Below are 17,487 nucleotides of genomic sequence, written 5' to 3' on the forward strand. Positions count from 1 at the left end.
GTGTGTGTGTGTATGTGTGTGTGTGTGTACGTGTGCTGTGCACATCTGTGTGTCACTGGTTTAGAGTTCCCTATGACAGAGCAATTTTGCCCCCTTCCCCTTTTCTCATTTTGTGTTCCTTGTTGAGCGTTTGCCAGCGTCACATGACTGCCACATGACCTCACTGGTGGCTGATGAATCACAGTGTGTGTGTGTGTGTGTGTGTTTGTACGTTCACAATGTAAGCCTAAGTGCTCAATTCAGATATATTGCTCAGATTCACATTAAGCAAATGTGGCCAATATTAGATTCCAGCGTGAACTGGTCACAGTCCCGCAGGCGCAAAAGTGCATTAACAAAGACATCACATGCTGAACGCTGTCATACGGAAATAGACATGGAGGCCAATGAAGTCAGTGTTTACGGTTTCATTTATAAGTCGATTCGTGAGCCGATGATAACGAGGACGAGGAGAAAGAGAGACAAAACAGATTTCATATGAATGCACAAAAACAAAATCTGATTTGGGCGACTTTTGTCTGCGGTCTGAATGTAGCCTCGGAGAAGCTGCTAAATAACAGTAGCAGAATAAATATAGCTTTCTGAAAACATCACAAAAGTGCTGAGCGGAGTAAGAATGAGGCTCAACCGTTCGAGATGTGATGTAAAAACACAGAGACACACACATCGGTTCTCAGTTTACTGATGACGGGGGGCCGAACAGACGTCAGAAAACTTTCCAAACCCACAAAAAGGAGCGTGACTTCCTTCAATTTCTCATTTCTCATTTTTAAAGAAAACTTAGACCTGCAAGGCTTTCACACAACAACAGCAGTGATATGTTTATCATGAGGACACAACCTCAATCACTACTTATCTAGAAGTGAGAAGCAGAGCAACGTTATCTCGCATTCAGTAAACATTGAAAGCTTTCATTGGTCATAGATGACTAATCTGCATTTTAATTCATTACACTCACCTAGTACAGCAAACTACAAGGAGAGAGCTTTTCTACCGACATCCCTGTTAGTGTACACCCACTGTTCAAATTCTGTTTTGGTCCTGATCATTTCCTGAACAATTCCTTTTGACATGGAATGGTTTTTGTGCAAAAGTAGGATAAGTAGGATTAACTTTGGACACGAGGACACTGAGATGCAGCGGTGGATCCACTCTTTTCATTGAACAAGGCAGATTGGTCCATGAGCGGCGCGGGCCATTAGAAATAATGGGTTTTAGAGTGCAGGTCTGCAGTTCTTGTGGAAGCCACTTTACAACATGTGTGAGGACATTTTCTGACTGCATTCATTCTTTCATTCCTCAACCTAACCTTAATCCTTTCCACTGCATTCCTAGCTTTAACTCTTACCTAACCAAACGCTTATCCTAGTTCCAACCTTGACGCTGTGTTTGGCAAGTATTGCGCATTATGACTGGATAAACAAGATTTGGATTATACGGCACGAGTTGTGCGAGTTTGTAAACGGGTATTTTTGATGTATTTTGGCTGTCGTTAAAAGATGGCCACCATTTACCTTCTTCATCACCGTGGAGGCTATGCGAGAAAAAGTTCTCTTCATCAATTCAAGGTAACACGAGGTGAGTAATTGGTCATTTGTGGGTCGAGTAGTCCTTTAATAAAAGACTTTTCATTTACATCAGAGTGGCTTGAATGTCTTTGTATCGACAACTAAAGAAACGACAGATGGGATCACACCAGCAGCAACGGCAAGTCGGGCCAGGCGCGGAAAGTGGGGGTGCCAACAGCCCCTTCCCCACTTCTCACTCCCCTACTTCTGGCGCCCTCGCTCAGGTCGCACCCATCTTCAAACTCGGCCTTCATTTTGATCTCAACTACACACCTATGAAGTTTTGTGACTGCATCTTGTTACGCGTTCGCGATCGACATTTCCACGGACGGACAACAAAGTACTCAAAACCGCTTCTGTGACTTTGAGCACTTTGCCAGGCGCTGGAGGTGACTCATGGAGGAACACATTCTGTCATGATGACACTCACACAGACTCACAAGGTGAAAACAAGACCAGTGTTGCTTATAATTACTTGCTCATGGAAGAAGCGGAGTGGTTGATGTTAATTATTAATCTACTGTGGCTTACCAAATTCTGAAGAGCTCTTGATATTAACCTCAGCTTTCTAGAACCGGCGCGGCGGCACTCTACTGTCATCGATTTGTTGTCCGTGGCCGACACTCGACTTTTCCAGATAACTCTTCAAAATCAAGCAACTGAAGGACAATCACTTAAACAGCTGTTGAACCAATGAAAGCATTCTTTCTCGAAACCACTTCTAAAATTGTACTTTTGCATTAGGTCTGAATGTCTGAATGCAAATGTAATCATGGAAAGAATACAAATGCTTGTGAATATAAAGTCCAGGATTCTAGAGAGCAGGCTGTAACCCGCACATCTAAGGCGGTTTTATTACAGGAACATTACATGTATTTACAACAGAGGCCTTGGCATGAGATGCCTATCTGATTCTCTTATCACTTAAAGACCAACACATTTCTCACTACATCCCTCACACAGACGCACACAAATACACTCTTTAACAATATCAACATGTCACATAGGAGGAAATGTAAAATGGAAAGAGAAAGTATTTGTGTAAAAACCACAACGGCGCAATAAGTGAAGATTAGACTTCCACTGAAACGCTGCAGATGTGCGAGGTTGTTATCACACAGTGAAACTAATTAAAGGGGATACATCTCAAAACATGCTGCACTCTTTTGAAACAAAAGAAAAAAAATTTACCTACTTGACATTTATAATGTTTACTGATACTAATATCTATCTCCTCATGTACAGTAAGGCAGTTTGTTCATTGTTCAAATCCTGCAGTAAACAAAGCAAGACTAAGTACTCCTCACAGGGGAGATAAGTTATGACTATATCAACCAGACCAGAGTTAAACATTTCTATTTATAATGTAACGTTTATACTTTAGCACACTTGGATGCCAGACACCTGGGGTTTGCTACAGAGTGGTGTGATGCTAGAAGGTTAAGATACTTACCATTTAAAACTGCACTAATAGTTTTATAATAACACTGGCTCAAATTACGACATGTAATGGGACGTGTAATGTAAAAAGGGGGACACCTGTAGAGCGGTTTTAGCATCTTTCAGCTCATTGTTTTTGCAACTTTACCGTTTGAGTCATTGTCACTGCGCTCCAATCAAATAGCAGCAGACGGACAAAGATAACGACGAGCTGGTGGACATTAAAAACGCCAGACATTTCCCTCAGATGCAAGTGGACAGCGAGACAGAGGTAAAAGAGAGTGAATACATGACTCCAAATGAAGGACAGGAACAGGAGTGGAGATGAAGAGATAGAGAGACGGAGGTAGAGAAAGATAAAGAGCCAAAGTGTCCTGTAAATAGATCCTGTTCAGACATGTTGAGGGATTACATCTAGAGGCTTGTTCAAAACATTTCCGTAGAATGTGGGATACACGTTTGCATCAGAGAGGGAACAAAAGGACACAAGCTTTAACTCCTCAACATCACCTTGTACCCTTTCACTTCTCTGTAACTAGGTTGGAAAAGACGTCTGTTCTGTTTGGTCAAACTCTTGATTGAAGCTACGGGATCTTTTTTTTTTTATGGCCACTAAAACAAAAGTTATTTGGGTAAACACAAAGCTTGGCTGCACGGCAAACATTTGCTTAAACGTAATGCTGCCGTGTCAAATAGTCAAATGTTTGCTAACTATTATCTCGAGACTCAAATAGTCGATGAGGGAAAAAGTATTTGGATAATTATTCTTTTAAAACTCCCCCTGGCCGCTCACGCAGGCCTACTGTGTAAGTAGAGTATACGTTTCTCTGCACTCAGCAGCGGCCAGGTGAGTGCAGTTGCTGTCTATAGAAAGTGAATTACAATAGAAGTAAGATGGATTGAATTAGAGACCCTAAGAGGATGATAGGAGTCATGCTGGGGCCGGGTCTGTGTCTCATAAAACCACTTACACTTAACAACACGGCTCACCACTGCTTGCTTTTACAAGGAGGCTGTGGTAGCCTAATTCCCAGCGCGTCTCACTCGGACATGTACAGTACATTAACAGGAGTCAACTCTTAATCACAGATTTACAGCCCGCCGGAAAACGATACGCGCCGCAGAGTTTTGTTCTGCGATGCTAATGAACCCGTCCGCTCCTCGCCTCCCATCCGTCTCTGCCAACTTGCCATCTCACACCTTTCCCTGTCATCTCTCCGCCGCCCCCCCCCCCCCCCCCCCTCATCATTCATCTTTTTCTTCTCAGCGTTTTGCCTTCCCCGCTCTCTTCATCTGTCATTTCAATCCATCGTTCTTGCCTTCCTGCCTTGCATGTAAGTCAGACACAACGGAGGGATTCAGCTCCTACTATGGACTTGTTTACACGCACGTGATTCTTTCAAGCACTTCAGATCTAGTCTGCTCGTGTACTTTGCGTTTTATAGAGCGAGAGGGGGAAAAAGAAGAAAGACAGATAACGTAAGGGAGTGTGGTCTCGTGCATGCTCATGTTTTAATGTATCCGTTAAAGCAACATAATGCATTATACATTAAAGATACAATCTAGAAGATCACAGCTTTAGTTTTTTTATATGTTTTGGCATTCGTCTTTGCTGAGGTGAAATCTTACAGGGTGCTGTACTTTGAAGTCTTTTTTATTTTGTTTCAGCTGGAAACAAACTGCATGTCACTTCCTGCGTAAGAGAGGATTTTCTCAGGAAACGAGTCCTCAACCTGAACGTTTAACAGAGCAAATCTTCCCTGGATTTGATTGGTATTAAAAAGGACCCACTTACATGGAAATGTCATCGACTTCTGAGTTATTTTGTCTGATTCTTATCAGATCTCTGTGCACGCAGAGCCGACTTACAAGTGCTTCCATAAGGGTGTGACTGAGAGTCAAAGAGTAAATGTTGAGGGCTCGTACGTGCTCGCCTCGCAACTACACTGGAAGTCAATTATCTACCTTAAGATTTCCCGTTGTAAAAACATATTCAGAGAATTTGGGATACATGTTTGAAGAGGAGAGAGAACAAAAAGGACACTTCTATTGTAGCTATATAATGACACTGTATACACACACACACACACTGCCAAAACAAAAAAAGCTTTAACCCAGGGGTGTCAAACTCATTTCAGTTCAGGGGCCACATGCAGCACAATTTGATCTCAAGTGGGCCGGACCAGTAACATCACAGCATAATAACCTGTAAATAACCTTTAGTGCAAAAAAGTACAAGTACATTCTGAAAATGTTCAAATGTAATGAACTTTCTTTTTACAAAATATTATGAACACCCTGAAATTTGCAATTTCAACAATATTATGCCTCACTTTATCATTTACACATGTGCATTACAACTTACAGATCAGTGTGTCTACAAAGGCACAAACACATTTTGTCACAGGTATCTGGAACAGTATTTTACTTTATGATCAAAACAAATAATGTTTACACTTTTTGGATTGGACCCTCTGGCGGGCCGGTTTTGGGCCCCGTGCCGCATGTTTGACACCCCTGCTTTAACCCCTTAACATCACCTTGTAGCTGCTATACACTGAAGTCTTTTTCTTTAAGTTTCATCGACTTTATCTGCTCAGAATCTGTTCTGACACTAACTGCAAACCACTAGTGTTTTTGCTGGAAACATAAACTCCTGTGTACGAGAGAATATACTCAGGAAAACTCAGTAAATCTGTCCTGGATTTGGCACAAATTGAATCACTAATTTCCTAAATCATCTGGTATCAAAAGGACACTTACATAAAAATGTCATCGACTGCTGATTTAATTTGGCAGATTCTTTTCACATTTGTGTGCGCACGGAGCCAACTTACATCTAAGTGCTTGTATAAGAGTGTAGCAGAGAATTAAAGATTTGATGTGGCTCCATCAGTGACTTGGAGGGGGAAATAGGTCAACTAGAAGCAGGCTGGCAGAGTAGAAAAGGAGGGTGGGAGGGAGAGGGGCATTTCTCAGCGACAGACTGCCATACAGTATATAGACTATTCATGAATAAGCTCTGTGTAAGCCTTGGGCACTGCTGTGGCCCCGTTACTATGGCGTCCATGGTGAGGGGCCGAGGAATGTGGCCTTACTGGGCAACGGGAATGGAGAGGAAGGGAGGGAGGAGCTCTGAAGAGGGGTCTTTGCTTCGGACTACTTTAGTCACTGGTCACATCTCCACCTTTTAGCCTGAGCACAGCCTCTGTGGCTTTCTTCTTCTCCTCTAAGTCTCTCTGAGCTTCACACGTCCCGCTTCTCTCTCTGCGTGTTTTTCTCTGTCTTTCTCTGACCAGTGTCACTATCCCTTCCTCCTCACCTGCTCTCTCTCATCTCCGACCGCACACCTGAGTCCCCGCACAGCATGCGATACACAAATTGTGTATCGCCAGTGTGTGTGTGTGTGTGTGTGTGTGTGTGTGTGTGTGTGTGTGTGTGTGTGAGCTAGTGAGAGTGTCTATACTGCCTGCTGCTTTCCCATCTGTTGCACTCGTCAGCTGACTGGATGAACCCGTGCTTCTGACGCCGCTGACCTGCGTGTGCGTATAGCTTTATATGAAAACCACTGTTTGTATCAAAGCCACAGCGTTTTGACCTCTTCTTGTCTTTTGGTTCGTCATAATGAGTCACACACACACACACACGTGTGGCCATCTCTGTATCTGCCTCTAACTCTGGCCTTTTCCCACTCGAGTGAAACATGCGGCATCTACACAGGTGCCGGGGTTGATGTGCGACACCAGCGAATGTCGCAGGGAGCCGATGAGGAGAAAAAAGAGTGAGAAACAAAGACAAAGAGAAAAAGAGAAAAAGTGCAGCGACAGCAAACATAAAGCCACTTCTCTCTCTCCACTACTTCCCACTCAATTTTGTCTGTCTGTGTGTGTGTGTGTGTGTGTGTGTGTGTGTGTGTGTGTGTGTATGTGTGTGTATGTGTGTGTGTGTGTGTGTGTGTGTGTGTGTGTGTGCAATGGTCAGTGTGCCCAAGAACAGCCTAGTGCAAGAGCAAGCTCTGCCCTCTGACCCCCCCCCCCTCCATACACACAGACACAAAACAAAATCCCCCAACACCACCACCACCACCGCCAGTATTATAATCACCCCTCCCCCCCCCCCCTCGTCAGAGCCAGCTGACCTACTTCCTGTCTAGCCAGTCCAGTGGTTGACTGTACACTCATCTGAGACAGTGTGTGTGTGTGTGTGTGTGTGTGTGTGTGTGTGTGTGTGTGTGTGTGGGGGGGGGGGGGGGTTTCATGATAAGTCAAAAAACATCATGGAAAAATTGAAAATTGTGAATGATGGGAACAGGAGTGGAGATGAATAGATGGATAGATAGAGGTGGAGGTAGAGAAAACATGTAGAGAGAAAGTGGGTGTGATGTAAATAGGTCCCATCCAGACATGTTGAGGAATTAAGCATGCTTTTCCTCAGGATTACATGTTTGAACAAAATGACACTTCTGTGGAAAAGGTCCATAATTACACATGTACCCAATGACATCAACTGTTACCCTTTAATTTCTCTTTAACTCGGTTGGAAAAAAAAAAATCATCTTTTCTGTTTGATCCAACTCTTGATTGAAGCTACGTGATGTTTACACTGAGGGGAATATTCAAACCAAAGACTGCACCATTTCATCAAATGGAAAAATGTCCGGGATCGCAACCAAAATGAAGCTATTTGGGTTAAACACAAAGCCTGGCTGCACAGCCGACGTTTGAAACTAGTGACCTTTCTCTTTCTGGTTATACAAACATCACAGGAGTGACCAAGTGTGTGCACAGTCGGGCCAAACTACTCAGGTGCAAAGACAGAGAATACTTTAACTGCATGGCACAAATGAAGTCTGCACATCACTTGGCTGCAAATAAATACTTTCCATTTACGATTCGAGGAAGATCTTGAAAAGAGAAACACACCTGTACACGTAAAACCACTATTGACGAGACGGTTCACATAAATCCACACCCTGAAATACGTGACCCTGCCATGTAAAAACAAATGGGAGCATTTATATGTGTGTGTCCTTGTCGCTGCCTGAGTCACAGCGAGAGACATGCGCTTGACATCACGCCTCTGAAAAGAACAGGACATGCATGGGCTGACTCCCAAAGCACAGACACTTCCCTCCTCTTCCTCATTCCTCTTCATCTCGTCTGTCTCATTCTCCCTCTTCTTCTTCCCTCCAGGTTCTCCTTTTTCCCCCCCATTCTACCTCCAACTCTGCTCTCCTCACACTGGATGAAAACACGCTGCAGGTGTGAACCCCAAAAGTAACATTTGTTTTCAACATTTCATTCACCTTCCCCTGTGAACATTACTCTTCAGGCAGGGAGGTGGGCAGAGCGAGATAATGCTAAGAGACAGGGCGTCTGGCAGATAGACAGGGAGGAGCATTCAGTCAGTCAGACGAACAAGATGCTGGAAGAACGGGCGATTATATTGATAGAAAAAGGAGGAACGGCAGATGGATAAGCAGTTGTGACTCAAGCAGAGACAGAGACACGCAAACAGACATGAACTGAGAGGACGAGGCAGACATAATAAAGGGTGAAAGCCGACACAGAAGCAGGTAAATACGGGCAGGCAGACAACTGCTGCATTGAGTGTGTGATGTGGTTTCGTTTCTCAGAGCAGCAAACAGGTCTTCTTCACTGGAGCCCTTCTCTCGTGTGCAGCATCCCTCACTTGTGTGCAGCTGACTATCAGCCCGGCAGACACCCATACACACTCAGAACAACACACACACACACCATGCCCAGCGGAGTGAAAATATGGGTATCCACGCATAAACACAAGCGCAGGAGGCTGTTTGTGTGTGTGTTTGCGAGTGTGTGTTGTGGTTCGCAGCACACACCGGATGAACAAAAGAACTGGCTATTGCAGCATGTAAAGCTTCAGCTTTGATGGAGAGCTACACTGACTACAGGTAGGTTGGCACCCTCTCACACACAGACAGAGTAAGTAGCTCAAAAAACAGCAAGTAGGGAAACTAATTTACCATAGAAAGGAGTAGGAGTAGGGGGGGGGGGGGGGGGGGGGGGCTGGATAAATAACTGTTTTGGGATTAAAAACAAGGAAGCGTTTATGTCTCACTCTGTATCACATAAACCCAGAGAATCATCAGTGTGTGAGGGAGAAATAGGTTAAATTCCACTGCTGTCTGAGTCAAAGCTGATGGGCCTATAATAGCCTGGCCCAGAGAAAAAGAGACACACAAACCCCCTCTATCCAGGTCAGCAGAATCCCAGCTACAACCTCAACTCAGCATCACACACACACACACACACACACACACACACACACACACACACACACACACACACACACACACACACACTTCTTGTTAATGACTTGAATGAAAATAAGGCTTCAGATGCGCGAGGCAGCTGTCAAGTTAGTTAATGTCTATATATATATATATATATATATATATAATTTGATCTATAATTTGACACATTGTGGCGGCCTGGCTCCCACACATCCGCCTCTTGCAGCCTCCTCTACTCTCCTGCCGGTTGCTATTCAGGGAACGCCGTCAGGTGCAAGAAAAGGAGAAACGCGCGCGCGCACGACACGCACGCGCCAGTTTCTCACACATGAAGCGGTATTTGAAAAGATGTCAAATGTTACATACCCTCAAAGCGGACAGGTCGATCTCGTCCAGACTCCGAGCTGGAGAGTCACTCGCCATGATGGAGGAGGACACAACAAGCCGCTCAGTCGCCTGAAATCCTGAAACGGCCCTTTGCTGTCACGATTGTGTGGTCCCCTCTCTGCTGCTCGGTCTCTACGATCTGTCCCCCTCTCTGCTACACAGTGTTGTCTCAGAAATAAATAACAGTCTCCTCTTGGTCAGTAGCGGGACGTGCCACGGGCCGGGAGCGCACAGCTAGAGCGCAAACGCGGGGAGGATGGGAAGCAAGAGCGCCGTGTGCATTAGCACCTCCAGATCCATGTCTGCGGGATGTAGACGGAACAGAGAAAAGGTGAAGCGCCGTACAAAGTGAATCGCTGCTAGTGCTCGTCCTGGAACCGCTTTGCTGTGACAGCCAGTGAATATTGAGAGGGAGGGGGAGCGCGTTGCCTACTGCCTCAGCTAACCACGCCTGTTACTGGGCGGGGTTTGCTGAGGCTGCAGGCCCTCCCAAACTTTTCTTTCCTGTTCCAACGAACCTCATTATACAGCTCCTAATTATATGTGTGAGATGTCACCCTGTGTGCTATGTTATTCAAAGACATCACGAAGTTTTAGAAATGTATTTAAGCTTATTTTTTATCTTATTTTATTCATTTATTTTGAGAAATTATTTATCTTTTTATTATGGGTGCTTTTTTATTTAAAAGAATTAAGAAACAATATAAGATAAGATAATATTAAAAATAATATTATATTATATTATATATATATATATATGAATACTTCTAGACATGTATAAGACATAAGAAGTTTTAATTATATATATCTTGTGCTGATTTGTATTTGGCACGTTAGACATTGGTGTGAATGGCACTGCACATTCTTAAACTGCAATGACAAGGACATGTCAACGTTCAATGAACAACTAGGAGTAACAGAAGTCTAATTGAATGCGTCACATAACTCTATATGCATGGGTTGTGGTTGAGTATCTCTGCTCAACTATCAAGAGGTTCCACAGAATTCATCCTTTGACTGTGGTATTGTCCTGACTTGCGTACACTGTTGGTGATTACAAAGACAGGTATTATAATGATCCTGTTTCACTTCAGTAAATCAGTCCACTTCACGCTTCAGCAGCAAAACACAATCACAACCCTCCGTTACTTTTATATTTTGATATATTTTAGATTTCTTATAAGTTAGGGGTGGACAAAATAACAAGAGCAACGAAGCCACACACTGACACAGTCAAAATGAAGTTGTTATGAAACGTATTGTCCTGGAAAACTACATTAAATGTTGTGTTAAAGTGACACTCCGGCAATTTAGTATAGCACTTTTAAAAACATGTGGGGTACTGACAAGAGATATATTAAAGCAGACGTATAACACTTAAACTTAAGAGTTGGCACTGATAGTGTATTTCACGCAGGATTAAGCAGCTCCGTGCTTGTTTTAAAAAAAATATATATAATTTTAGAATTTATACGCAGATTACTTTTGCAGTTTGTGCCTCATACTGCGCATAATCATAGCTGTTGTGTTTAAGGCTTGGTTACATTTAAGTACAATTAGGAAGCTAAACATTGGCAACACCTACGATTTCTTAAACAAATCATTCCGTCAACTAGAATAAAAATATTCAATAAAGAAAAGTGAACAAAGAATAAAGAGAATAAATCAAATTTCAACTGTTTGTACACAAACGGTGAAAACAAGATCAGCTGAATTGAGATCGAGGAAGTTGACAGAAAAGACTGCTGTTGATGTTTATGATAAAGAAACCTTTTATTTTTTATTATTATTCATATTCCATAGAAAATGCAAAGACAAATACAGCAATGGCAAACAATACAGTGGTGTCAAAATAAGTATTCGTTATCACTTCAGTTAACATCCATCAAATCCCTGGAGCCATTGAGGAAATATAGTTCTATTTAATTATTAGCTCACATAGATTTCAGTCATTGTCTGCTTCTGGTTAATAGGTGTCAGTGATTCTTATCGTAGGCATTAAAACATAATCTGAGGCCCATTCATAAGAATTCAGAGGAACTCCACCATTTACTGAAGATCATTAACCAAGCATTTGCTGGTACAATAGAAGTTTTCGTCTCAATAGGTGAGCTCAGCTGCATTTTAAAAAGGTGTTTCTTTAACTTCACATTTAGAGGACGTTGGAGATCAAACTGTGATAAATAATGAAACATTAAAACAAACCAGGTAACACAGAGTCCATACATTTACATATTACAAATTGCCCCATACTGTACAGTAGGTCACATACCATAAGGATCCCTAAAACAAAACAACTTTACAGAGACAGGCTGTGTTACATTACAAAACAGGAGATTCTATTGAGTCTATTGAGTAATAAGCTTCGTGGAGGAAACCACTGGAACTGCAAACGTAACAAGCGATTTCAAACTGTAATGTGCTTTTGGCATCAGCTGCACCGCCTCACCATGATTCCTGAGAAATCCTCGCAGTCCCTCGAGCTTCTCCCGCAGTCCCACAGAAAGGGATAGGCCTAAGTGTGAAGAGTCGACTTGATTCCTGTGAAGTAAATAAACTCCTGATTGTATTGTGTCACATTTAATGATTATCACATGCACTCGTCCACCTCAATCTAAATGTATTATTGCACAACATGTATTTCTGCACTAATGTATAATGAGCACTATATTAGTTATGAATGAAGCACTGTAGGTTCTCTTCAAAGAGTTTCAGGTCTACCTCCATCTCGCCATCTACAAGACGGCCCACCAAGGGGCATAACCGCGCCAACATGGACCAATGAGGGACGACGACACCCTTCTGTAGAGAATATAGCAAAATGTTTATGTTTTTGTACCACTTTCACTTGTACCAACAGACAGCTAACTGGCTCTTTATTGATTCGGACTGTGGACTTGGTGTGTGAAAGTGTCCTCGGCTGAGGGTATTTTTTGAAATGCTGTCATCATCACTTTAAATAAATAAGTATCTTGATCAACTAGAAGTTTACTGGATTCAATTGAAAGACTACCTCAGCGCCCTTTGGGCCTCAAAACCCAACATTCCCGAAACCCAAAAGTTCACGTGCCTGTTTTTCCATCTCCACAGTTTGAATGCCAGGTCAGGTGTCAGGTGGTGATTAATGACTTTGGAAAATTAAAACCCCCTGCGGTAAACTTCCTGGATATCGCAATCAGCACTGGCAGTGGATTTCATGCAGGAAGAAGCAGCTCCATGCTTGTTTGACCGTTTCCCTTCGTATGTTCTGCAATTCAAGCAACAGAACACAATAAACTTTTTATTTTTCTATTATTTTATACCTATTATACCCAGATTACTTTTGCAGTGTGTGCCTTATACATAATCATATCTTTTATATTTGAGACTTTTGCATTGATTATATTGAAGTTACGTAAAATTGCTATAATAAAAAGAAGAAAGAAGAAAAACATTGGCAACACCTCAGATTTCTTAAAGATTTATTCCATCAACTAGAAAATATTCAATAAAGAAAAATGAATAAAGAATAAAGTTCCTACATTAAGTTGGTTGAATCTCAATGTGTGACTGAAAGAAACAAAAGCTCCAAAGATCATTTTATTTTGTTAGCCATTTAAATTATGAATTACATTGTGCTAATGAACAAGACAGAAATTTGAAATACTTTTAAACTGTAGAAAAAAAAAACAAGGTTTTGTACACAAACGGTGAAAACAAGATCAGCTGACATGAGATCGAGGGAGTTAACAGAAAGGAAACTGCTGCATGATGTTTTATGATAAAGAAACTTAGGTTCAGTTACAAATCCACAACCATTCATACATTCATACCAAACATAACAAAAGAAAATACATGTTTAAAGAATGTTAAATGATTCTTTTTCCTTTAGATAATGCAAAGACAAATACAGCAAGGGCAAACAATACAGTGATGTATAATCAGTACGAAATTGAAAAGCAAAACTGTTTGTCTTTGATGAAACAAAAGGATGTGATGATTTCAGTCATTATCGCTTCAGTTTACATTCATCAAATCCCTGGTCCCATTAAACATATACACACACACTTCATTATTAGCTCCCATAGATTGCAGTAATTGTCTGCTTCTGGTAAATAGGTGTCAGTGATTCTTATCGTGACGTAGGCATTAAAACATAATCAGAGGCCCATTTGTGAGAATTACAGAGGAACTCTGCCAAATGACACCATGTGTGATGTTGACTTCCAGAACTCGTCTTTCCAGGAGCTCCAAGGCCAGTCATTCATAACTTTAGTGAAGATCATAACAAAGCAATTATCTGCTGGTACAATAGAAGTTTTCGTCTCAATAGGTGAGCTCAGCTGGATTAAAAAAAAAAGGTGTGTTTCTTTACCTTCACATTTAGAGGAAGTTGGAGATCAAACTGTGATAAATAATGAAACATTAAAACAAACCAGGTAACACAGAGTCCATACATTTACATATTACAAATTGCCCCATACTGTACAGTAGGTCACATACCATAAGGATCCCTAAAACAAAACAACTTTACAGAGACAGGCTGTGTTACATTACAAAACAGGAGATTCTATTTTCATACAGAGTAATAAGCTTCGTGGAGGAAACCACCGGGACTGCAAACGTAACAAGCGATTTCAAACTGTCTTCGTACGAGAAGCTTTGCCTCCGGCATCAGTTGCATGCTATACGGAAAATATTGTTTTATTTTCATTGGTTTCAAACACTGACTGCCGTCGCGCTATAAGACCGAGAGAAGTAGCCGGGGGGGGGGGGGAGTGAAAGGCCCATAATGCACTGCTGTACACAAACTGTATTCTTAAGCAGCTAGCACCATCTGTTGAGCAAAGAGGAAATTACTCCTTTGAGATTGTGAGCAGATTGTCTCATCCACACTCTGATATTCACCACTGGTACTGTGCACACTGTAGCCTTTTCATCATACACCCTCAGCCATGATCTGCATCTTCTCACCCATCTTAACACAGTAAGATGTAAATGAGTTGAATTAGCTTCTGTTCCTGGGTCAGCTCAACACGGTTCAAGTTCAGACCTCATTACGTCTCGTAATTATCCGTCGCATAACACCTTTGACGGGAAATATAATGTTTTTGAGAGATGTGATTGGTACATGCATGCTAACAAGATTTGAGCACAGCTAGTAAAGTCATGCATCATGTAAGTGGTCTCTGTAGATGCACAGAGATGCATTTGTTGTACAGAAAAGGGTCCTCAAGATGCATCTGAGATGACTAACTTTAAGGTCGAGAGGTCCTCTTTGAGCTCATAAACAGCGTACATGGCACTAATGAAGCTCACGAGCACACACCAACAAACTCAGTAAATCGCATGCGTCACCTTCTCTGTGCATTTTGTCATTTAAACAAAGAGCCGAATATTTGTTGGCAAATTGTTGACTTCACCATTGCCTCACCACGATTCCTCAGAAATCCTCGCCGTCTCTCGAGCTTCTCCGACAGTCCCAAAAGTTCACGTGCCTGTTTTTCATCTCCACAGTTTGAATGCCGTCATAAATATTGTCTTCAAGTGCGATATCTTTTTTTCTTCTTCATACATCCCAAAAGTGTTAATGCTTACCCAAATAAGATGTAACTACAGTTTAGTGTTTTTCAGTAGAAACACATTTGAGAGATTTGTCAATGCCCAGCAGTCGTATCGATGGAGAGGAGACGCTCATCTCCAGATTAAAAAGGCGATCTCTGTAATAATCCAATATTACACATGTGATGACAATCCTGATACATCCCTTCAAGATGCTCCAGAAACTGTTGAGCTCTGATGTGTCGCTACACATCCTTTATGTCCAGATCTCAGTCGGGACCATGGACTCCTTGGTTCCAACAGAGGGCATGAGGTTCTGCTCAGACAGGAAGTCCAGAGGAAACTGGACCAGGAAGCCTCGGATTTTGCGCAGCTCCTCCTGAGCGCGGGTCAGGTCGCTCTGGGCCAAACCCGGTTTGGACTGGTACTGCTCCAGCTCGGACATGTTCCTCACCAGAGACGAAGGAAGGCAGCGAAATACCTGCAGAAAAACACACACATGTGCTGTTAACATACCGCTGTCTCTAACTGAAAGCACTAGTTTTTAACCACTGAAATATCTCATCAACTACTGGATGTACGCCGTGGTATTTGGCACAAATATTCAAGGTTTGCTGAGGACAAATCTCAATGACTTTGGGGATGACACACTGAGTCTGAGATGTACCAAAAGAGCCACTGTACAGAGGATAAACTCTTGGGATTAAATCAACAACAGTCAGGCCATTTTTCTTCGCTCCACTCGAGGCAAGAATTTGAGGACAGCAAAGTCGACTTACTATTTATTTATTTATTTATTTTCAAAATTGTTCTTTTGTTTCGCTGTTTTAGTCTCGTTGTATATTTGAGCACAAGAGGAAATTATTGTGAGTGAATATACCACAATGATCAGCGGTGACTCCTAAACTTTGCTTTCTCAAATTTACCCGCTGAATTGTTATATATATATTTTCTTCTTCGTCTGCGAATGATGTCTTAGTAACAGTACTTCTCCCCCCAACACCCCCCCCCCCGAAAACCATCATGTCCGCCCATACCTTCTCATAAATGGTGGCGTTGCGGCCGGCTGTGGTCATCCACACCTCCTTATAGAAGCGATCACTGATGGGGTCTGACATGTCAATACTGGTGTCAGTGTGACCCCCGAGGATAGTCCTGTTCACAAAGAGAAGAGAAATACAGTACATTTATTATGAAACTTGAAACTTTATTTGAAAAACTTCATTTGTAATTCATTCTCCAGAAGCCTATACCGTGGTGTTTTTAAATGGATGCTGTGGGAACATGAAAAGCAAGATAAATAAATAAAAAGTACAATGTGCTCCTTAAACACAACTCTCTCTTCATCACTCTCTCACACACACACACACACACACACCTGAAGCATTCGAGGCGAAGCTGAAGTGCGTAGGGTCCAGCTTCATACTCCTGTCCGTCCATCATCGAAGCGACCTTTTCAGAGTCCTCGATAATCACCGCCACCTCGCTGTCACGTTTACCCAGCATGCTTCTGTCGTTGATGTTAGCAGAGCCTGAAACAAACACACAGAACAAAGGATGGAAGCTGAATATGTGCACTCATATGACATGCTGGTAGCATTACATATTAATCATGCTATAAATAACAAGACTTTATACCTTTATTTGACTTACCTCGTTAATATTGTCTGTATACATTATAGTGGAAGGAAAAAACAAGACAATTTGCAGCCTTTCTATTCGTTTTAATGTGTTTGTTTGATTGTTGTTGAAGTACTGTGAGCTGCACCTTATTAACCAGCAGAGGGCGCAGCTGATCTACGTCAGCAGTCAGTATTTGTGTACACATTTGTTCGCTGCACACATGGTGAAAGATACAGAAATGAAGCCAGATTTTTAGATGTATCACATCTTAATGGTGACAAGGCAGAGAGGCTAGTTGCCTCAAATAGTAGTTGGTGAAAACAACTTAAGAGTAAAAAAAGAGGCCGAACGTGAGGGAGCAGATTTGAGACTGACCGATGATGACGGTGTTGTCGTCAGCGATGAGCATCTTGCTGTGGACGTAGATGAGCTCTGTGACCAGGCGTCCCTCCAGCTCAGCGTGAGTCCGCAAGCCAGCGAAGGAGATGTAATTCATCCAATGGTCATCCACTGGAGGAGGGGACGGGAGAGGAGAGGAGAGGAGAGGAGAGGAGAGGAGAGGAGAGGAGAGGAGAGGAGAGGAGAGAGAGGAGAGGAGAGGAAGAGGAGAGGAGAAGAGAGGAGAGGAGAAGAGAGAAGAGAGAGAGAGAGAAG

The 17,487-nt window shown here is 42.4% G+C and overlaps 2 protein-coding genes across 2 annotated transcripts in view; both read right to left on the reverse strand.

Moving 5' to 3' along the window:
• Nucleotides 1-10,082, reverse strand: part of tnika (TRAF2 and NCK interacting kinase a) — a 68,791-nt gene extending 58,709 nt beyond the window's left edge. The window contains exon 1 of the mRNA XM_029461060.1: nt 9,649-10,082. Coding sequence (XP_029316920.1) covers nt 9,649-9,705 — 57 coding nt within the window. The 5' untranslated portion in view covers nt 9,706-10,082. The remainder of the gene's footprint in view (nt 1-9,648) is intronic.
• A 3,153-nt stretch (nt 10,083-13,235) lies between these two features.
• pld1a (phospholipase D1a) overlaps nt 13,236-17,487 on the reverse strand; it is a 29,891-nt gene continuing 25,639 nt past the window's right edge. The window contains exons 23-26 of the mRNA XM_029460836.1: nt 17,209-17,343; nt 16,589-16,742; nt 16,248-16,365; nt 13,236-15,691 (exon numbers count right to left, since the gene is read on the reverse strand). Coding sequence (XP_029316696.1) covers nt 15,467-15,691; nt 16,248-16,365; nt 16,589-16,742; nt 17,209-17,343 — 632 coding nt within the window. The 3' untranslated portion in view covers nt 13,236-15,466. The remainder of the gene's footprint in view (nt 15,692-16,247; nt 16,366-16,588; nt 16,743-17,208; nt 17,344-17,487) is intronic.

The sequence above is a fragment of the Cottoperca gobio genome, chromosome 22 (genome assembly GCF_900634415.1).
Source record: "Cottoperca gobio chromosome 22, fCotGob3.1, whole genome shotgun sequence".
Classification (NCBI taxonomy): domain Eukaryota; kingdom Metazoa; phylum Chordata; class Actinopteri; order Perciformes; family Bovichtidae; genus Cottoperca; species Cottoperca gobio.